At 48.4% G+C, this 22138-nt stretch overlaps 1 protein-coding gene across 2 annotated transcripts in view; it reads left to right on the plus strand.

Annotated features, from left to right (window-relative positions):
• Positions 1-992: 992 nt before the first annotated feature.
• HEG1 (heart development protein with EGF like domains 1) overlaps positions 993-22138 on the plus strand; it is an 85601-nt gene continuing 64455 nt past the window's right edge. Inside the window, exon 1 of one of the 2 annotated variants that reach the window (XM_070582610.1) lies at positions 993-1409. In XM_070582610.1, coding sequence (XP_070438711.1) covers positions 1136-1409 — 274 coding nt within the window. In that variant the 5' untranslated portion in view covers positions 993-1135. The remainder of the gene's footprint in view (positions 1410-22138) is intronic. The other variant, XM_070582609.1, reaches the window with a different exon arrangement.

A 22138-nucleotide genomic window follows, 5' to 3' on the forward strand; every position in this document is an offset into this window, starting at 1 on the left:
GGTCACTCCGAGATAAATCTCAATCTTTGAGTCCAGCTTCAGAATGTTGAGCAAGTTATTTTCCCATTTTGAGCCCCTCTTTCTTCACCTGGAAATGAAGAGACTTGCCCTCCTAAATGTTAGACATTTTATCCTTTATTTACTGGGAAGGGAGGGGATGTGGACACAAATGGAACTTTATTTACCAGGAAAATTTGTTTACACTAAATCTTTGAATCGCTCCCATGAAGCTTTTCTTTAAAATTCAGTGATCTTTGTGTGTCCTTTTGTTTAATTTGCCGTCTGCGGCCTTTTTTCTGAAGATGAGTTTGCGGAGCCCAGCCTGAATTCACAGTTTTCTTTTTCCTGCGGCCTGTTTGGGTGTCCTGGCCGTGACATTTCTGCAGAACTCTGGCGTGAGCCAGAGGCAGGGGATGGAATCCAGGCGAAGGCGCGGGGGGAAGAAGATGACTCCTACCTCGGCCCCAGGGTGAGGCGCTAGCCTTGGCAACAGCGAACTAGCACCAGTCCTGGGGCCTGGAGGAGCAGTGGTGGTGGCGACGCTACGGGCCCCTTCAAATGAGGAAGGGACAACCACCACGCGGTGTGAGGAGCAGGGGACCAGGTTCCCCTCCTCCCGCATAGCAAAGCACTTTGTACAATCCAGCCAGTGCTAATCACGTTTCCCAGTACCTGCTTTTCACCGATCACTGACTGATGGGGTATTTAAGGAGTTAGGAAATTCTGGTTCCCGATTCGGAAGACTCGGGCTGTGTGTCTGTGTGCGTGCGCGTGCAGCCGAAGTTGGCCGGCTCTGCGGACCTCACCCCGTGGTCCCCAGCCGGCCGCCCCCGCCCCCTTCCTGCCCTCTCCCCGCCCCCGGGCCGGCCGCGCTCGCCCGGTGATGTCAACCCGAGGAGGAGCCGCCCGCCCCGCGACCCGCCCGGGCTAATTAGCATGGAGCGTCGCCGGGGCCGCCTCCGCCGCCCGCCCGGCCCCCGGCCGCCCTCCCGCGGCTCCCACAACTTTTGAGGCGGGGACCGCGCTCGCGGCGCCACTCCGCTCACTTCCCCGGCCCCGCGCGGCGCCCGCCGCCCACGTCCCTCGGCCCGCGGCCGCCCCGCGCGCCGGGCATGTGAGCGCGGGCGCCGCCACCATGGCCTCGCCGCGCGCCTCGCGGGGGCCGCCGCCGCTCCTGCTGCTGCTGCTGCTGCCGCCGCTGCTGCTGCTGCTGCCGCCCGCCGCCCCGGCCCCCGGCGCGCCGAGCGGGACGCCCCTCGCCGGCGCGGGGCTGCAGGGGACGCCCGATGCGGGCCCCGAGCGCGAGCCGCCGCCGCCCACGCCGCCCGGCCCCCGCCGGCCGGACCCGGGGCAGGACGCCGCGACACGGCGGGGACCCTCGGGCCCGGCCCCCCCAGGCGCGAGCGCGGGTGAGTGTAGCCGGGCCCCGGGCGCCGCCTCCCCGCCCTAGGCCCCCGCGCGCGGCTCGACCCCGGCCGGCCGGGGCTCCGCGCACCGTGCCGCGCGGTGGGGCCCCAGGGGCTGGAGCGGGGGCAGCGCGCCGGCGGGCGGGCAGGGAGAGTGGGTTTCCTACACGCTTTCCCTCGTGGCCGGACCGGGGGGTGTGACTGTTCTGTTCTGCCCCTAACCCTTGGAAGAAAACTTAGCTCCCGTCGTGTACCCCGCCCCTCCCCGCACATCTCCCTTAAAAAAAAAAAAAAGGAAAGAAAAAAACCCCCAGAGCCTCCAAAGCGCCTCTCCCATCTCGGAGGTGATCACATCCGGCCCGACCTTTCCCCAATTCCATTCTTTTCCTATAGATAGAGAAATGGCCTCTCTGGGTACAGAGGCTGACTTTCAAATATAAATAACTGATTTCTAAAGGGTTCTCAACCCTCAGGAGGTTGTACAGGACAAAGGATGTGGTGGGAAACAAAACACTACTGGTTCACTCGAAAAGCACGGACTGGGGCGACGTGGTAGGGTGAGGGTGGCAAGGTCGAACTCCTTCGAGGCAGGCAAACGCGGACACAGGACTGTCCCTGAGCCTTTTCCTCCTCTTTCGTTTCCCAGAGAGTTGCTGCTGCATAATAGCCACTGCCTGTCCCGCTCAGAGGGGGACCTGTGCTCTCTCCTCTGGACTTTTTTATCCAGTTCCTTCTTTAGGTCTGGAAGAAATGCTAAGGACTGAGTGGAATTCCATCCATAATACCACTGTGACTTGGGAATGTCACCTCTTTTGATCTCGGTTTGTCCATCTGTGAAATGGAAGTCATGATCGTTGTTCCTCCTAGCCTCCTAGTGATGATGTGACAAAATGAAAGTAAAAATAAGTGAAAAGAGCTTTGAACAAAGTCAGCAACGTGGTGGTGTTAGCCACTGCCTTCCTGTGAGGGCATGCGCTCTTTCAGGGTGGCCCCGGACAAGCGAGGTTGCTTGCAACACCACGTATTGATTTGGAGTTTAGATGGGGAGCTTGAGAAGATTGCATCTTCCTAGTGGACGCATCCTTTAAGTTCCTCACGTCGCACAAACTTTCTGGTATAGCAGTTAGCTTGCTTCATTGAACCTAGTGGTTAAATAAATTAAATAAGAAAAAAGTTTTAAAAAGAAATAATCAGATCCTCCAGTGAAAACTCAACCCTGTATTCACTAGTATTCCCTTCATTGCGAAATGCCTTGTCCTTGTGAGTTTCTAAATCACTGGTGCAAGATTGAGAAACTGAGGAACAGTAAGGGAAAGGAGAGGAGAAAGAAGCTTCCGAAGACCCCAGACACACCCGCAGTCACTGACTGTAGATGACTTACGACGTGCATTGTTTTAAGTTCCACGGGAAGGAATCAAGAATATAAAAGCGAACATTTCCTGGCTTTCTCTCACTAGAAAAATAACTAAGGAACTGTGTGGGGTTTTGTGAGTTTTCTAAATGGAAAGTGGAGTGCAGGGGATTAAGGCCACTTCAGAGGGGACACCAGGGAACTGAAGGCAGCTTTCTCTGGCTGGTTGTCAGGCTTTCTTAGCTGTGGCGCCCTGATCTTGTTAGGGGCTGGCGGGGAGGGATGCTGACTTTCAAGGGCGCTGGCTGATGCTGGTGCGTGAGTCTCCTTCCTTCCCTTCTGGCTGGGAATCCCCACACATCACAGAGAGCTGGGTGTGACAGAGACAGGGACAGTGGAGGCAACTGGCTTAGGGGACTCAGCAGGTAAGTATTGCTAGTCAGGACCCCCCTCTGCTGTAAGTGACGCACGCTTCCTCACAGGTGTGCAGGTAATCCTACTAGTCTCGGCTTTGCAACCCTCCCAGTTTGATTCATTTGGGGAGGATGGAGCGCTGGGGGCTTCAGGTGCACGGGGCTCTGGAGGAGTCGTGTGAGAGTCCCAGGGAACAGGTAGGCAGGAGCCGGAGCCCAAAACTTCTCTTACCCGGAGGGTCTCTCCTGGTGCCCAAGGAGCATATGCTCTCCAGCTGAGTGAAGGCTGGATCTCAGGTGGGATGTTAGAGAGGTGAGATTAGAAGAGAGGAAATTGATGACTTGTTGAAAACTCCTAGAAGCTACTCACATGGCTGAGGATCCAGGCATAACCTGTGCTTGTTTTCTGGTGGTGGCTCAAACATTGTCACTTAGGGGGAAAAAGAAACAACTAACAAGAAAGCCAGCATTAAGGGATTTCAATGAGTCCCAGTTTCCTAATAACCTCTGAGAATTTTCTTTGGGCCTGCTTTGATTGGCCACTATGTATCACAAGGTACAATCGGTTATTTCCTAAGGCAGCAACATTTCAACTCTGAAAGGGCATCCAGAGGCCGGCCCTCTGGTCCACACTGCGTCCCACGTGGACGTCTGCCCTCTCTGAACCCCTGACAGGTGGCCATCCAGGCTCTGCACCACTGTTTTTGTCTTTGGGGATGTGCTCGCTCCTGCGGGCAATGAGCCCTGAGTCTTACAAATAATGTGCTTCATCTGATGGATGGGGACACTGCCTGCCACCTCTTCTGCTTTGGGGAAGCTGGTGGTCAGTGCCAGTCCTCATAGCTAGGGCTTCCAAACACACAGGTGTCAACAGCAGGGACCAGAGATGTCCTTTTCTCCCCTGGGGCCATTTCTAGCCCTTTTCCTCTTGGCAGAGTTGAAGGTTCTTACTGTTGAGTAAGCATGCTTGTATTCCATCTGTGGGCTGTTTGCCTGCATTAGGCTGCAAGTCCCTGGACACCAGCCCCCCATTTTTATAGCCATAGTGAAAGTTTTGTGCCCACCTATCACCCTGCTGGCTGGTCAGCTGAAGTCTGTTGCTGGTGTTTCAGCCAGTGGAAGAGACAGCATGCTGAGTCCTGGAGGTTTTCTTTTTCTTGTGGGGGGTGTGTGTGTGTGCGCGCGCGCGTGTGCGCCCGTGCTTTAAACATTTCAGGGCTTCTGAGCCACAGTTCTAAGCTGAGTGCTTCAGTTTATCCACCTTGATTTTTGAGATCCATCGGCTGTGCTTTAATTGTGAGACCTGCAGATGAGAGGGGAAAGAAAGGCTCAAGTCATAATGAAAATCAATGCAGAAGGAAAGAACTTTCCCACCCAAAGGGGAAATGACGTTGAGTGGCTGAGCAGCTGGCCCAAGGAATAATAATCTTAGAAAAATGCAGCTCCCTAGAGGAAGGGAAGCGCTGGGAGCCCAGCCCCTTCTGGGCTGTTACATAGCTGTGCCCAGAATTGCTGCAACTGTGTGGGCCAACTTCATCATTTAGCTTTAGCCTGGGACAGCCGTTGCCCTGTGCAGGGAGGACCTGGGCTGGGCAGGAGGCAGCCCCACAGGGAAGGCAGAGGGGCTTTCCTCCAGGAGTGTGTCGCCTCTTTCCTGCCTGAGGCTGGGGGTGGTGGGGGTGGGGATTCCTGAGAAGCCCTCTTGCTTTGATGGAGGGTACCCCAAATAGAAGGAGGGATGTGGGGAGAGGGACTCTCCATGGTGTGTGCGTGGGTGTTTAAAAGCCACATCCTTTTACCTTGCAAGAACCCTTTTATTGCTTCCTTCGATGGGTTGTGCAAAGGCTGAACTGGTATTTTCTGCCCGAGAGCTGAATGGTGTGGGTAGGGAGAATGAAAGGTGTGTGATGCCCAGCTGGGCGGTTACTGCCTGCTGAGTCCTGGAGAGTGGGGACGGAGCCTTTGCCCTCCCAGTGATCCCCTCTGCCTGCCAGCAGCCCTGCCCAGCTGGCTGCAGACAGTGTTCTTGGAGTTGACTTGTCACAGACATGCTCAGAAAGCAAGCAAAGAGCAGATGGCAGTTGCAGTTTCCTTGGCCACTTATTGCCTCCTTCAGTGGCTTCCGTTTGCCACCAGCCCCCTTCTTGTGAATGGGAAGTTTTGGGTGTTTCAAATGGCCCTCCCTTCTAAGAATCCTAGGAAAGCAGCAGGGAAGGACATTAGTTTGGATCCCTCTCTGGACTTGTAGCCTTTGAGCGCCTGTGTGTCATCGGCGCTTTCGAATTCCTCATCCCATTTAACCCTCAAGATAGTCCCGTGAGTGGTGTTATTTCTCCTTTGCAGTCGTGGAAACTGAAGCCTGGCGAGGTTAGATGACACAGCAAATGGAGGAGGCAGAATTTAAGTCGATTTTGCCCAAATTCATTTGCTCTTTCCACAATATCATGCATCCTCATTCAAAAATTTTTTTTTATTTTCATTTTTTTGTGAGGAAGATTTACCCTGAGCTAACATCTACTGCCAATCTTCTTTTTTTTGCTTGAGGAAGATTGTCCCTGAGCTAACATCTGTGCCAGTGTTCCTCTGTTTTGTATGTGGGTTGCCGCTACAGTGTGGCTGACAAGTGGTGTATGTCCGTGCCCAGGATCCGAACCCGTGAACCTGGGCCGCCAAAGTGGAGCGCGTTGAACTTAACCAGTACACCACGGGGCCGGCCCTGCAACCTCATTTTTCTCATCTGCAAAATGAGGCGAGAGTTGTTCTAGATCCCTAAGATTCTCTCCACCTCATCGTTGATCTTCCTCTCTTCCTTGATCCCTTGCTTTTGTCCTTTTTTAGGGACTAGGATTGGGATGAGGGACAGGATGAAGAGATGGCAGTGGTAATGGGACAACCTGCAAAGCAGAGATGTAAAAGAAGAAGACAAGAGCACACGTCTTCACACATGTATAAAATGGTATTTTATATAGCAGTTGTGAATTATATCCTATTTATATGCCAATCCATAGGTTATTGATGACAGAGGTAGCCACATTAATTATCAACGAAACTGAAATGTGTTGGTGACATTCTTAATGGGCTGTCTCCTGGGGACATGGCTGATATTATGAGGCAGTTGTTATGAATAACTATTCAGTAGGAGGAGAGATTCAATGGTACCCCATTCAGATTCTGGAAAGTTGTTTTCTTTTTAACATCTATGTCCTGTTCTACCCGCTCACGTTCATCTTGTGTAGACAAAAACAAAGATATTTCTGTCCTGTCTTTTCCCTCTTCTTTTGCTGGAGTGTGGCACATGTCTCAGTCGGTGTCTCGTTTGACTGATTTGTAAATTAGGAAATATTTGCGGAGCCCTTTCTAGGTGTGAGGAGCTGTGCCAGGTGATAACCGAGGTTGCGGGGCACGTCTGCGATGCCCCCAGGGAACATGCCGTCTCGTTGGAGCACAAACATCAAAACTGCAAAAAGTGAAATAATGATGCCTTAGTGATTTATCACTGAAAAAATGTCATGAGAAGGTCATGCCGACCTAAGGAATGGTCTGGATGGAGATGGGCTGCAGCGTGCAGAGGTGGAGAGAAGCTGGGTGCCCGTAGTCCGGGGAGACTGCAGGGAGAAGGAAGGAGCTGACTAGGACGTGGATAGGCAGAGAGGTGGGGAGGGTACTGACATCAACAAAATCCCAAATACTGAAAAGCTCGAGACTTTTTAAATGGAGGTGGTCAACAGCCAGGCAGGCTGGGGGAGAGGACTCGGCACACTAGTCAGGCTCCAGAGTAACTGGAGTCATGGAAGTCAAGACTGGAAAGAGGATTGGGGCAGGTCGTGGAGGGATTTCGAGGCCTGTGTAAGGCGTTTGTTCTGGTCACATCTGCACACAGGAGCCCCTGATGGTTTGAGGAGGCATCAGTTTGCTTGTTCAGTGTTCATTTGTTCTTGGTGCCGGGGCCTCATGGAGGAACCACGTGCAGATCTGCCCTTACTGCAGCCTGGTAGTTATTTCAGAAATATCAGAGCGCTGGCAGGCATTGCATCCATGCATTGGGAGGAAAAGGCGGAAAACAGGGCATGGGCTAGAATGGGGGTTGTGGAAATGGAAAGGGAGCACTGCCAGGGCTGTTTAAAGGAGTACGGCGGGAGGACGGTGCCGGCCTGGCTGTGGGGATGACGGGAGAAGGGAGAGGGACTGGTTTGCCGGTGAAGAGGCTGCTTCGGTGGTAGGCGCTGTCGCTGTAAACACTGCAGCACGTCCCAGTGGAAGTATTCTGCAGACCGCGGAGAATGTGGAACTGAACTAGGGAGAAGTCAAGGCCAGCTTCAGCCTGCAGGGGTGAACGTCAATAGCAGCTGAAGCCACGGGAGAAGAGGAAGCCACTCTGAACACCCAGGGTAGACGGTGGGGCAGGAGGCGCACCAGCCAAGGAGCCAGCCCAGCCTGAAGGCGCAGTGCAGGCTGGGCAGTTAGGGGGCTGGCCACGGTTGACAGATGACTTGAATATAGAGCACAGTTTATGCATAAAATGCGATGGTCTGTGAAGGTCCCCGTGAGTTAGCGTGTATCAGCGGGGACCTGTGCTCTCATCCGGGTACTATGCAAGTTAAAAGGGAGATGGGGAGGGGCCAGCCCTGGGGCACAGTGGTTAAGTGCCCACATTCCACTTTGGTGCTGGGGGTTCGCAGGTTCGGATCCTGGGTGCAGACGTGGCACCGCTTGGCAAGCCATGCTGTGGCAGGTGTCCTGCATGTAAGGCAGAGGAAGATGGGCACGGATGTTAGCTCAGGGCCAGTCTTCCTCAGCAAAGAGGAGGATTGGTAGCAGTTAGCTCAGGGCCAATCTTCCTCAAAAAAAAAAAGGGGGGGGGAAGATGGGGAGAATGAACCCAGGAAAGGCCATTGGATTTGATTCTGAGAAGTTCAGGGACTCTTTGAGAGTGCAGGAAGAAGCTTGGGTGCTACGTGGGAGATGCTGACCTCTGTGGGCAAAGTTTAACAGTGACACACAAGAGGGAAATCAGAGAGAACCAGAACCCTCGACTGCCACCCCCTACGCTTGTTAGGACTCCTGACTCTTCCCCTGTCAGGAATTGGCAACATGATCCACCTCATTACTTAAATGAGAAGCCTAGAAGCCACCCTCCATTCCTTTCCCTTTCCTCACCTTCTACGCCTTTTTTTTTTTGGCGACTCCAGCTGATTCTGTTTCCAGAGTATATCACGAATCTGCCCTCTTGGACTCCGCGGGTCTTTTCTGTTGCCCCGTGTCTGCTCATGCTCCCCCTCTAATCTGAGCTCGTAGATGCCAGAGTGATCTTCTTAAAATGTAATTCAGGTCACCTCACTCTGGGGCTGAAAACCCTCCAAGGGCTTTGCATTGTGCTTAGAGTAAAATCCAGACTCCGTGCCGGAATACGGGGTCTGCAGGATCTGACCCTGCTGGCTCTCTGGCCTCTTCGTGGTCCACTCCCAACTTCTAACCACACCAGACGGTTGTTTACACATGCCCAACGCCTTCCTGTCTCGGAGACTAGCTGCCTGGTGGCCCCCTGCCTATAGTGGAACCAGCCTTCCAGGCAGGGGGAACAGCAACTGCAGATGCCCTAAGGCCAGACAGAGCGTCCATGTTTCATGACTGAAGAGAAGGAATGCCATAGTGGGCAGCTCACGGAGGGCCATGAGGACTTCCCTAAGGAGGTCAGTTTTCTTCCAGGTGCTGTGGAGGGATTTTAGCAGAGGAGTGAGGTGGAGAGTAGACTGTGGGAAGACAAGAGGAAGTGAAGGTGGGAAGCCAGGGCTAGTTCGTTGCCTGAAATATGGTGAGCACTCGTGGTATTTGTTGAATAAATGCTTGCGAAAGGGGAAAATGGGTCCAGATACAAAAATCGGAGATGGAAAGAGGAATGTATGTTTATAGCAACCTCTCTGACTGAGCTGCCCTCACGTTCTTGGATCATCAAAACATGGGGTTAACTAGCCAATACCTTCCTCGTACTTTACCCCCACTGCAGTAGGACCATGGACTGGACACTCTTCTTCTCTGGGTGAGGGAGAAGGCAGAGGGGCTGCCATTGGTGCAGAGAGGCCTGCATCCTCTCTCTGGTGTGGAGTTTGGTCCAGGGTGTCTGGGCTGGGGTGCTGCTGTGGCAGGAGGATCTGGAATCAAGGGTTAGGACATACATCTCTGGAGTGTTCACCTTTTGCTTACTGTGTTCCTGCTTCCCCACTTGGCCTAGGAGCTGTCAGAGGGTAAGGATGCTTCTCCCTCCTCACGCAGGAGGCCCGTCCTCTCTGACGTTTGCTTCCCCCGCCAGACCAGGGATGCTCTGCCCACAGAAGCCTGGCTTGCCATCAGTCAGCAGTGAGGCCTTGAGCTGACATTCTGACTCAGGCTCAGGATGAAGTGCTAGCCTTGTGGTATTTCCAAGCTGCATGTCATCTTGCCTTTTTAAAAATTATGACATTTTTTAAAATTATAAAAGTCTTATGTGTTTCTCGTACACAATTTAGAAGTTATAGAAAAGTCAAAGCAACAAATAAAATATCACCTATATTCCAACTACTAGAAGTATATTGAAAACTTAGCAATTGTTATTGTTTCTTATTTATATGGAATATAAAATTTATTTTATATAATATAAAATATATGTAATATATAGGAGATATAGATATATATATATATGTATATCTCCAATCCACGTGTATATCCATATGAATATCGAGAATACTGTTCCATTATACCATATATATATTTTTTGGCTATTTCTTTATTTGATATATAGATTATTTCCACTTTTTCACTATAATAAATAATGCTGGAGAAACATCTTCGTGCATCAGTTGTTGTATTTGTCTCTGATTATTTGCTTAGTGTTAATTCCTGGATGTGGAAAATTTTAAAATTCTTCACAATACTACCAAATAGTCCCTTAGAATTGTGCCAAATTATACTTTCACCAGCACTGTACAATTTTGTCGACTCACCATACCCTGTTTGTCACCAGGCATTTTGTTGAAAACAAAGCACCCCCTCCTACCTTTCTTTTTCACCCAGATATCTTTTGATAGGGTGTGTGTTCTGGGTGTTGTTGGGCGGGGGGAGTGGTCAATCACAGCATCTCTTTGCTAACCCCATTTCCGGAAGCTTCTGGAGCTCCACCTTAGCCTCTGGTCTGAGGCAGGTTGAAGAGAGGATACTTCTGTGAGTGACTGACTTTGCAGGGTGTCTGATGAGCAGGAAGCTTGGTGGCCACTGCTGAGGTCGTGGGTTCCTCCAGAGCAGTCAGGTGCGCTCTCCACTGTGGTTGTGTCGAGAATGACTACGTCTGGGCAGGGAGGCGACCGAGCAGAGTGCTCTGGCAAAGTGAGCAGGCAGAAGGGAAACAGAAGTATTTTAGAAGGAACTGGAATGCAGAATGCGGGATGGGGCAAGAGAATGCCACAGGGACCTTCTATCTTTCTAAATTAGAGCCATTTCATTGGCAATAATTGATCCTTTAAGTTGTGGCGTACTGAGCAAAATTAGATTTTTGTTTTGGGTCTATAAGAACATTTGGGAATATGTTCAGAGCATCCTAGACTCTCAGGGTTAGAACAAACCTTAAAAGATCCATTGTTATTCATTATATGATAGAAAGGCTTATTTCCAAAACAAGGAGGAAAAAGAAGGCTCTCCATTTAGTTCTGGGGCTCCCTCCCTTTTGCCTCATCGACCCTGGTTGATTTCCAGCCAGAGTCAGTAAATTTCACTCTGTGCTCAGAAACTTTTGGTCTCTTTGCTCAGGGCATGATGCAAGATGCGAGATCACTTTAGATTGGGAGATTATCTGACAAATCCAGACGCTCCCACCCGAGTGATGGGGTGGCTGCCGCTCACAGACATAGGTATTCTTGGAAAGGTTCTGGAAACCAGTGAAGCAGTTTCACAACCATCATCATGACGGTTAGAGCTATAGTTGGTGGAAATGGTGCTCCAGTCACCTGGAGTGGTTAGAGGTGAACGCCCATCCAGAAGGTCTGGCTTCAAGTTCTGGCTCTGCCACTTAGTCACAGAGGGACTTCGGGCAGATTGCTTCCCCCTCTGACCTCCATGAAATGATGGGTTGGTCCATCCCATGCTAAGAGCTCCGTTTCTGAGAGTGCCCGTCTTTCACCTCTGAACGCCTCCTGCCTTCCCTGAGGCTGGCTCAGTGTAAGGAGACTCAACACCTGGCTTTTTAGCTCAGGATCTGTGTGAGGGACGAGGACAGGGCCTCACGGTAGCTCTGCCTGTTCCCCTGTAGACCTCCAGCTCCTTGAGAAGAAGCACTAGTTTTTATCCATCTTTGTTCCCTAACACCTAGCGCAGCCGCTCGGCCCAGGGAGCATCTGTCCAGCCTGTGGCTACCCGCTGCCCAGGTGGTGCTGCCGCCGCGCCCACACCACCACGTGATCTAGGGCTCCTGTTAGAAGACCTCTTAAAGAGCTGGCTAGACCGTCTGCTAAGTCTACAGAGGCTGTTCAAAATGGATGCGTTCATTTTGCACTGTATTTTAGTTTGGGGGTACTTGAACTTCATGGTGCTTTCCCGTCATGTCGCAGTGTTTGAAGAAGGCTTGCAGGTCAGACGGTGTGGCGGGCAGCCAAGCCTGTGTTCCCTGTTCCTGTGTTGTCGGGGGTGGGGTGGGGCTTGAAAGGAGGGACTGACCCCCCTGGAGATCCTGAATAACAGCAGCCCCCACCTCTCTGCGCTGGGAGGGAGTCAGGCTGCTGGAGGCAAGGAGACGGATTTGGTAAGTTTGACAAGTCTCTGCTCAGTGTCTTGGATAAGTTGGGAGAAGAAGACCAGGGAGGAAGACAGGTGATGAGAAGAGGGCAGAGGCCAAGGTCAAGCTCTCCAGCTGACCCCATGCCATCCCGGGCAGTCTGACCTGAAACAGTCACATTGGAGGCAGGAGGAGTGAGCATACAAGGAGAGACGCCTGGTTGTAATCTGGTGGACTTTTTGGTTTTTGTGCAAGGTTGTGACCAGTGATTATTGCATGTTAGGCTAGTATTGAAAACCACTCCATTTTCCTTCCCTGGCCGGTAGGCGGAGATGGAAACAGCTTCTACTTGGGGACGAGTTTCATTCCTGTAGGCCCTGGGGCCACCAGGATGTTTGCTGCTGCCATGTGGTGAGACTTTTTCTGGGATCATCTTTTGACAGGATGTGGATGAGAGCCCTGTTGGCTTTGCAGTCACAGACCTGGGCAGGTCCTGGCTTGGGGGTCACACAGCCTCAGTTCAAACCCTAGGAGTCCCGCTTGCCAGCTGTGGGGCATTGGTACGCTATTCAGCCTCTCTTTGCCTTCAGTTTCTTATCTGTCAAGTGGGCTATAATAGGCCCCTGCTCGGGGAACATAGTGTCATGTATCCCCTGTAAAGCAGATTGCTCTGTGCCTGGCAGGAGAGCTCTGTAAATGCTGGCCATGACGATGCTCCTGAAACCAATGCCTGTTTATACTGACCATTGTATTGATGACAACACCCCCTTCCCTCCAGGCTTATTGCATAGGGGACAAATTCTGAATTCAAAGGGCTTATGTCCACCTTCCAAGGACCTCTGTTACCTGGTCCTCCCTCACCTTGGAGGTGCCAACCTTTCCCCTTGGTATTTTTAGAACTCTCCATCCTTAGCTTCAGATGCAGAGAGGAAAGAACAAGATTTGAAGATCTGAAGTCAGAAAAACTAAGTGCCACAGCTCTCACCTGTAATCATCTAAGGAGACCAGATTAACACACATAAAGCAATTAGGATTCAGTAAGAACCGTGTGTGAGGTGTGACTCCAAATAATAAGCCTTTAAAAATCAATCATACTTGGACATCTGTGGCCAGTGAGTTTTCTTCTTCAGCTCAGAACCTCTGGAGGTTGTTGACACATGCCTCAAAAGTGTCTGAAGGAGTTGAGAGCCACCTTCAGAGCTGGTGTGCGGGCCACAAGCAACGCACTGGTGGGTTTTTTTTTTTTTTTTTGCAGTTAAACCTCCTCCTGAATCCAAAGTGGGGTCACCCCTCTCTATTTTCTGCATCAATCACTAGATTGGGCTTTGAATTTTTGTCTGTTTCAAATTCATCCAAACCCATTATTAACGAATGAAAATTTGTCATTATTCGGGAAACTCAAGAGAATGTTCTGCAGGCTCTATTGAAAATTAGAGAATTTTAGAAAACAGCTTGAGCAATAACAGCCTTGTTAGAATAAGTATGGTCTTAATGAGACCTCTTTGAAGAGAATCATACTCATTGGGTAGGTGAATTCTTGTGGTTTGTTAGGAATTATTTATGGTGTAGGCATGCCTTGTGGTCACGGAGTGCCGCTGTCTGTAGCCGCTGGCAGAGTTAGGAAAGAGAGATGCCAGTGGTGGCTCAAGAGCTCTGATGGGGTCAGAGGGCTTTTGATCTTAACCCCTTCACTTTCTAGCTCTGTGGCATTGGGCAGCTGCCTAATATTTCTGGGTCTTACTCTTCTCACGCTAAAAATGGAGGTAATAATATTTAACCTGCTTCCTTAACAAGGCTTTTGAGGAGGAGCAAATATAATTATGACCGTGAAAGCACTTTTAAACGTAGACATAGCAAGTAATTTGAGTCATAATACAATGAACTGACTCTGACCTTGGGCACGGGGTGTTTTGTCTCTGAGCCTGTTTCCATATCTTTAAAGTAGAGATGGCAATACCAGTTGTGCCCACTTCACAGTGTTGTTGTAGGGGTGAAGTGAATTAATCCACGTGGACAGGTTTTGTAAACCGGCGTGTGCCGTGTACGTGTTAGTCCTTAATGCTTCCTTTGGAACTCGTCGGGCATCATCCTTACACGAAGTGAGCGGGGCTTCGTGAAGAAGGTCGATGTGGGAGGATGAGCAGAAAGGTGCGGAGGAGGTAGAAAGAGGGAGGACATTCTAGGAAATCTCAGCAGCCCTTTTCAGTTCTCCATCTCTTCGTCCTCACAGCTGCCTCTCGTTGCCATGACTCTCCCATCACCTCTCCCTCCCACCAAATAGGATGTTCTTCACAGTCTGCCCTTGGCCTTCTACCTCCGGCTCAGTTCAGTGAACGTTTCTTGAGCACCTCCTATGAGCTACAGTCTCTCATGAGGGACATAGAAATGTGATCAAGTTAAAACTGGATAACAAGGTGAAGCAGTAGCAAGAGGGGGAGAGTTCTGTCTGGGGAAGGCTTCCTGGAATTGGTGGCCTCTGAGCTGGTCGTGAGAAATGAGTCAGATTTTGCCAGAAGGCCCAGGGAAGGGAGCAGGGCATTCTAGCTAGGGAGGTCTGCAGGATCAGAGGCTTGGAGGGGAAGCTTAGCATGGCTTCACCCATTTTCTCTGAGGGGGCGACTCCCAGAACTTCCTTTCGTCTCTCCAGAAATCCAGTCCTCTGCCTTCAGCCTCCTGCCAGACATTCACACGTGTTTTTCATGCTTCACTTTCAACACAACAGACAACAGTTATAAATGCAGACTTGTCACCCCTCCCTCCCCCAAAACCTGACTTCTCTTTCCTTTTAGGGTCCCATTAATCTCTCAGACACGCATTCAAAACCTCAAGTATCTTTGTCTTGCTGCCTTTTCTTATTCACATGTAATCGCCATGGACTCTTCCCTCCTCTCTTTCCTCCCATCCTCCCTCCCGCTGTTCCTTCCTTCTTCTAAATCCTATCAGTACAGTGACTCCATTCTGAGAGTGGGCTACATATGATGGCAGGATGTTATCTCCCCATTTGGGTCATGAAACTGCACTTTGGATCCGGGTGTCCTCAGGGAGGCATCCTGGAAGCCCCCCAGGAGGTCTGCCTCTGTCCTGTCTTGCTTTGCCTTCCAGAACGTGTTACCGTTTCTCTGAAGCTTTCTGTCTTCGTTTTGCTTCTTCCTTTCATATCCTTCGTTCTTCCTCTATTTCTTTGGATTTTAAATTGGACTTTCTTTGGAGTCAGGCAGACCTGGGTTGGGGTCCAATTCTGCTATTTGCTGTGTAACCTTGGGCAACTTACTTACTCTCTCGACACCTCAGTTTCCTTATCAAAGAAGCAGGGACAAGAATGATGCCCACCTCAGGGGGTTGCCATGACGATGAACTGGGACACGTTTGGGCTGCTATAATGATAATCATAATTACCTTACTCTGCTGGCTGTCTTTTCTTTCTTAATTCTCCCTAGCTTTATTTCTCCCTGCCTCTACAAGTTTCTCTCTTTTGTTTTATTTCTCTTTTTGGCCCCCTTCCTTTCTTCTCCCTCTATTTTATCTTTTTCGTAACTGGCTATGGCAAACAACTGATTTAAAAAATTTTGGTTGTATTTGAATTGAGTGTCAGGTTTCCCAATCTTAATTTTAAAAGCCTACTAGTGAACTTTCAATTTATCTCTTTAAATAGAATTTACTGATACACCCTGGCAGGCTCCTGGTGGGCCCACGGTGACACCCCACCTGTGCCCCTTCCCTCCCCAATCCAGGCCCTGGGGCCCTCTGTGCCCCAACGTCATTCCGCTGTGTACATTTTCTAACATTGTAAACTTTCTGGACGAATGATGTTTCTATGATTTCCTTAGAGTCCTGGGCCACTTCACACGGGTCTGTAGAATAAATTAACCGCAGACCTGATGAAAGTCGGCTGCCGGTGTGTGGAGTGGCCGTTTAAAGCCCAGGGCCACATCTCATTAGGCTCGCCCAGGCTGCTGGACCAGCCCAGCTCTTCCTGCCCCCCTCTGCTCTCCCCCTTCCTCCTCGGAACCAGGATGTTTTTCCTTGCCTTTTTATTGTTTCGCTAACCTGGCAGGCCTCCTTTGGTGGAGCCCAGCCACAGGCTTCCTCTCTGAGTGTTAGTGGATGTTAGGGTGACACTGCGGGGAACAAGGAGGCCCGCACCCCTGCCCTGTCCCCCACTTCACCTCCCGGTGCCACAAGGAGCTGCCCTTCAGCTTCTTTCTCAAAAGTGCCTTTTGTTAAAGAGCCTCCTCTTCAGCCCCTCTGCTGGTGTTTATTTTTCGAAGGATGAGAGAGGCAAAGAAAACGGAGGCACCAGGTGGATTCCCCTAGAACGAGCTGGGCCCCCCTCAGAAAGCCTTTCGGTTTACTTGCTCACATGAATGGGAATCATCTGACCTTCGACCCTAGGGCTTTTTCTCGAGGCCTTTTTTATTTAAACCTATAGAATTATTTTTAAAGTGAGGAGCACGAGGTCACATGAAGATCCATCATCTTTCTCTCCTGCCTGGGCAGTCTCCCTCCCTGCTTGGCGCCCCAAGGCCAGACCGCGGGCAATTCATGTTCTGGAAGCCTGACCCCAGACTCCGGGGCTCCAGGTCAGCCCTCCCTGGGTCACGCTTCGTCCTGCAGGTCTGTCTTTCTCCCCAGAGGATGCTCTCTGGACAAAAGCCGACTCTGTCGCAGGGAGGGGAGGATAATACGCCTTATAAACTTTATACTTCTCATTCCTAGAGGCCCTTCCAGGGGAGCCTTTTTTAAAAATCTGATCATCCGATCTCAAGTCCAAACACTTCTCAACGTCTCTGGTTTTTCTTGGGGCTGCTCCTTTCAGGGTAAGAACAAGGAAGGAAATGAAACTCCCCGAGAGCCCTGGACAGTCCAGATCGAGGGCCGAGTCTTTTGTTCACACAAACTCATTTGGCTCCTGAACGTGCTCCACCCAGAATCATTACATCCGCAGCAGCGTTTCAAAACACGGCCCAGAGCGGCTGAGCCGAGGAGGCGGCTGCCTTTCTGGTGAGATGGCAGCCACCTTCCCTCCACGCCCGCAAGGTTCCTGCCTTCCCCAGAATATCCCACCCCTGGCCATCCGGCCTGAAAGCCCCCTCATTTGGAGCATTCCTGGGGTGAAGGCACTGAGGCCAGGAGGGCCCTGATGAGGAAGGGCTGTGATCTGGAGAGAGGGCGGCAGCAGCCGGGGACGGGAGAATAAGATTCTGCTCTCAGCCCTGCGCCCTCCAAACTCCCAGGGCACCCTCTCTGCCTTGTTGGGCCACTTCCCACACCCGACACTCCACAGGATCGGGGTGATTGATGTACATGGTTCAGCTCTCTTGGAAGCAGTATGCTCCTTGAAGCAGCTTCCCCTAACCTTCTGTGTGGTCGATGCTCAGTAAATGTATATATTTTTTATTTTGGTAAAGTATACATAACATACAACTTACCATTTTAACTATTTTTAAGGGTACAATTCATTGGCATTGAGTACATTCACGATACTGTACACCCATGACCACCATCCACTTCCGCAAACTTTTCATCACCCCAAATAGAAACTCATTAAATGATTACTCCCCAGTCCTTCCTCCCCCAGCCCCCGCTAACCTCTATTCTATGACTTTGCCTATTTTAGATCCCTGATATAAGTGAAATCCTGTAATATTTGTCCTTTTTCTGCCTAGCTTATTTCACTTACTGTAAGGTTTTCAGGGTTCACCCATGTAGTAACATGTGTCAGAATTTCCTTCCTTTTTAAGGCTGAATAATATTCCGTTGTATGTATAGACCACATTTTGTTTATCCATTCATGTGTTGATGGACACTTGGGTTGCTTCCACCTTTTGGCTGTTGTGAATAATGCTGCTGTGAACGTGGGTGGACAGCTATCTGCTGGAGTCCCTGCTTTCCATTCTTTTGGATGTAGACCTAGGAGTGGGATTGCTGGATCAGGTGGTAATTCTATGTTTAAGTTTTTTTTTGTTTGTTTGTTTTTTTAAAGATTGGCACCTGGGCTAACAACTGTTGCCAATCTTTTGTTTTTATTTTTTTTTTCTGCTTTGTCTCCCCAAACCCCTCCTGTACACAGTTGTATATCTTAGTTGCACGTCCTTCTAGTTGTGGGATGTGGGACGCCGCCTCAACGTGGCCTGACTAGCGGTGCCATGTCCGCGCCCAGGATCCGAACCCTGGGCCGCCGCAACGGAGTGCACGAACTTAACCACTCAACCACGGAGCTGGCCCCTATGTTTAAGTTTTTGAGGAACCACCAAACTGTTTTCCACAATGGCTGCACCATTTTACAATCCTACAGCGATGCACCAAGGTTCCAGTTTCTCCTGAACTCGCCAACATTTATTTTCCTTTTTTTTTTTAATAATAGCCATCCTAATAAGTGTGAAAGTAAGCATTTTTTGAATTCATAAATGCCACTCCCTGGCTGTAGTGTGGATTTGGAACTGTTGCTAGGGCTTCTTGGGCCCCAGTCCTATCATCTGAGAATCAGACTGGTTTGTTGCTATGGTCCTTAAGGGTGGAGATCACCTAGAGAGAGAGATGGGGGCACCAAAGACAACCCAGCCGATTTCTCGACTTCCGTCCAAGTGAATGATGCAAAGCACTATGGATGCTAGCCAGTGAAGCAGGCTGCATGCCATAAATTAGTTTCGAAAGAGCCGGCTGAGCCGCTCTCTTCTCAGTCCTCACTGCTTTTTATTTGAGTGTGGTTAATTAGGAAAGACACTGGAATGAAAGAGCTGGGCTCTAGTCTCTGCTCTGCCACTTATTTTCTGGGTTGCCCTGGGCAGTGACCTCAGTCTTCTCTTCTATGAAATGGAGCAAGAATTCCTAATGTGCCTGCCACTCTGAATGTCCAGATCTAAGAAGATAATGTAGGACCCCTCAATTATCCCGTAAAAAGTGCTTTGCAGATTGTAAACGTGTGGGGTGTCTTAATTTGATCTCTGAGAATAGGAGCCTTTCAATTCATTTTGAAGCTGTTCAAAAGGGTAGCTTCATTTCATAGGAGCAGTCAGAGTTCCTGTGGACAGTGCCCCGCTCCTCTTGTGGTTTACGGTCATTCATTACAGCAAAACAAGAATTAAAAAGGGAGGCAGGTAACAGTCTCCTTTTTTTTTTAAGTCTCTTTCCCCTCCCTGTCTGAGCACTAGAATCTTAGGAAAGTCTTTAAAAATACATAAAAACCACATAGCTTTCGTAGGTATAGGAATCTGTGCTGGTACGTACAACAGTGTATTTTATTTTTCTTTTTACCTTTTGACTCCCTTCATCTATTTCTCCCACCCCCCAACCCCACCTCTGGCACTCCCAATCTGTTCTCTCTATCTGTGAAGTTGTTTTTTTGAATTCTGCATATAAGAGGGACCATATAGTATTTGTGTTTCTCTGTCTGACATTTCACTTAGCGTAATGCCGTCGAGGTCCATCTGTGTTGTTGCAAGTGGCAAGATTTCATTCTTTATTTTTATGGCTGAATGATATTCCAGTATGTATTTTCTTTATCCATTCATCCATCAGTGGACACTTAGGTTATTCCCATATCTTGGCTACTGTAAATAACACTGCAATGAACATAGGATGCATATATCTTTTTGAGTTAGTGTTTTCATTTTCTTCAGATAAATACTCAGAAGTGGAATTGCTAGATCATATGGTAGTTCTATTTTTAATTTTTTGAGGAACCTCCGTACTGTTTTCCATAGTGGCTGCACCAATTTACACTCCCACCAACAGTGCACATGGGTTCCCTTTTCTCCACATCCTTACCAACACTTATTTCTTGTCTTTTTGATAATAGCACTTCTAACAGGTGTGAGGTGATGTCTCATTGTGGTTTTTGTTTGAATTTCCTTGATGATTAGTGATGCTGAGTATCTTTTCATGTGCCTGTTGGCCATCTGTATGTCTTTGGAAAAATGTGTATTCAGATATTCTGCTCATTTTTTAATCGGGTTGTTTGTTTAGTACTGAGTGGTATGAGTTCTCTATATATTTTGGATATTAACCCCTTATCAGATATATGATCTGCAAATATTTTCTCCCATTCAGTAGGTTGCCTTTTCATTTTGTTGATGGTTTCCTTTGCTATGCAGTAGCTTTTTCGTTTGATGTGGTCCCACTTGTTTATTTTTGCTTTTGTTGCTTTTCCTTTTGCCATCAGATTCAAAAATCATTGCTAAGACCTGTGTTAAGGAGCTTACTGCCTATGTTTTCTTCTAGGAGTTTTATGGTTTCAGGTCTCACACTCAAGTCTTTAATCCATTTTGAGTTAATTTTTGTGTTTGGTGTAAGATATTGATCAAGTTTCATTCTTTTGCATGTGGCTGTCCCGTCTTCCTAGCACCATTTGTTGAAGAGACTGTCCTTTCCCCATTGTATAGTCTTGGCTCCTTTGTTGTAAATTAATTGACCATATACGCATGGGTTTATTTCTGGGCTGTCTATTCTGTTCCATTGATCTATGTGTCCGTTTTATGCCAATGTTATACTGTTTTGATTACTGTAGCTTTGTAATATAGTTTGAAATCAGGGAGGGTGATGCCTCCAGCTTTGTTCTTCTTTCTGAAGATTGCTTTGGCTATTTGAGGTCTTTTGTGGTTCTATACAAATTTCAGGATTATTTGTTCTATTTCTATGAAAAATGCCAATGGAATTTGGTTAGGGATTGCATTGAATCTATTGCTTTGGGTAATGTGGACATTTTAACAATATTAATTCTTCCAACCCATGAGCACAGAATATCTTTCTGTTTATTTGTGTCTTCTTCAGTTTCTTTCATTCATGTGTTGTAGTTTTCAATATACAGGACTTTCACCTCCTTGGTTAAATTTATTCCATAGGTATTTTATTCTTTTTGATGCAATTGTAAATGGGATTGTTCTTAATTTCTCTTTCTGATAGTTCATTATTAGTGTATAGAAACGCAACAGATTTTTGTGTATTCATTTTGTATCTTATGACTTTACTGGATTCATTTATTAGTTCTAACAGTTTTTGATGGAGTCTTTAGGGTTTCCCATATATATCGTGTCATCTACAAATAGTGACAGTTTTACTTCTTCCTTTCCAATTTGGATGTCTTGTGTTTCTTTTTCTTGCCTAATTGCTCCGATTAGGACTTCCAATACTATGTTGAATAAAAGTGATGAGAGTGGGCATCCTTCTCGTGTTCTTCATCTTAGAGGAAAAGCTTTCAGCTTTTCACCATTGAGTATGATGTTAGCTGTGGGCTTGTCATATATGGCGTTTATTACGTTGAGGTACGTTCCCTCTATATCTGGTTTGTTGAGAGTTTTTATCCTAAATGGATTTTGAATTTTGTCAGATGCTTTGTCTGCATCTATTGAGATGATCATATGATTTTTATTCTTCATTTTGTTAATGTGGTGTATCACATTGACTGATTTGTGGATGTTGAATGATCTTTGCATCCCTGGAATAAATCCCACTGGATTATGGTGTATGATCCTTTTAATGTAGTGTTGAGTTCAGTTTGCTAATGTTTTGTTGAAGATTTTTTTATTTGTATTCATCAGGGATATTGACCTGTAATTTTCTTTTCTTGTGGTGTCCTTGTCTGGTTTTGATATCAGAGTAATGCTGGCCTCATAAAATGAGTTTGAAAGAGTTCCCTCCTCTTTTGTTTTTTTGAAGAGTTTGAGAAGGATTGGTACTAATTCTTCTTTGAATGTTTGATAGAATTCCCCAGTGAGGTCGTCTGGTCCTGGACTTTGTTTGTAGGGAGATTTTTTATTACTGATTCCATCTCTTTGCTAGTAATTGATCTGTTCAGATTTTCTATTTCATTGTAATTCAGTTTTGGTAAACTGTGTGTTTCCAGGAGTTTATCCATTTCTTCTAGGTTGTCAAATTGGCTGTTGTGTAATTGCTCATAGTAGTCTTTTACGATCCGTTGTATTTCTGTGGTATCAGTTGTAACATCTCCTTCATTTCTGATTGTATTTATTTGAGTCTTCTCTCTTTTTTTCTTGGTGGGTCTAGCTAAAGGCTTATCAATTTTGTTTATCTTTTCAGAGAACAAGCTCTTAGTTTGGTTGTAGATACAGGGCACCCAGCCCCACAGCTCTCCCGAGACTGTTTCCCAAGTGGAGGACCCCAGAAACGATCTAAGGGGGAGGTAGGAATGGGAATTTTGCAGCTGGGGTCAGTGTTTTACTGTTCCAGAACCTCTCCCTCCTGAGCCTTAACCCCTAACAATCTGACCTTCATC

Source organism: Equus przewalskii, chromosome 18 (assembly GCF_037783145.1).
Source record: "Equus przewalskii isolate Varuska chromosome 18, EquPr2, whole genome shotgun sequence".
Classification (NCBI taxonomy): domain Eukaryota; kingdom Metazoa; phylum Chordata; class Mammalia; order Perissodactyla; family Equidae; genus Equus; species Equus przewalskii.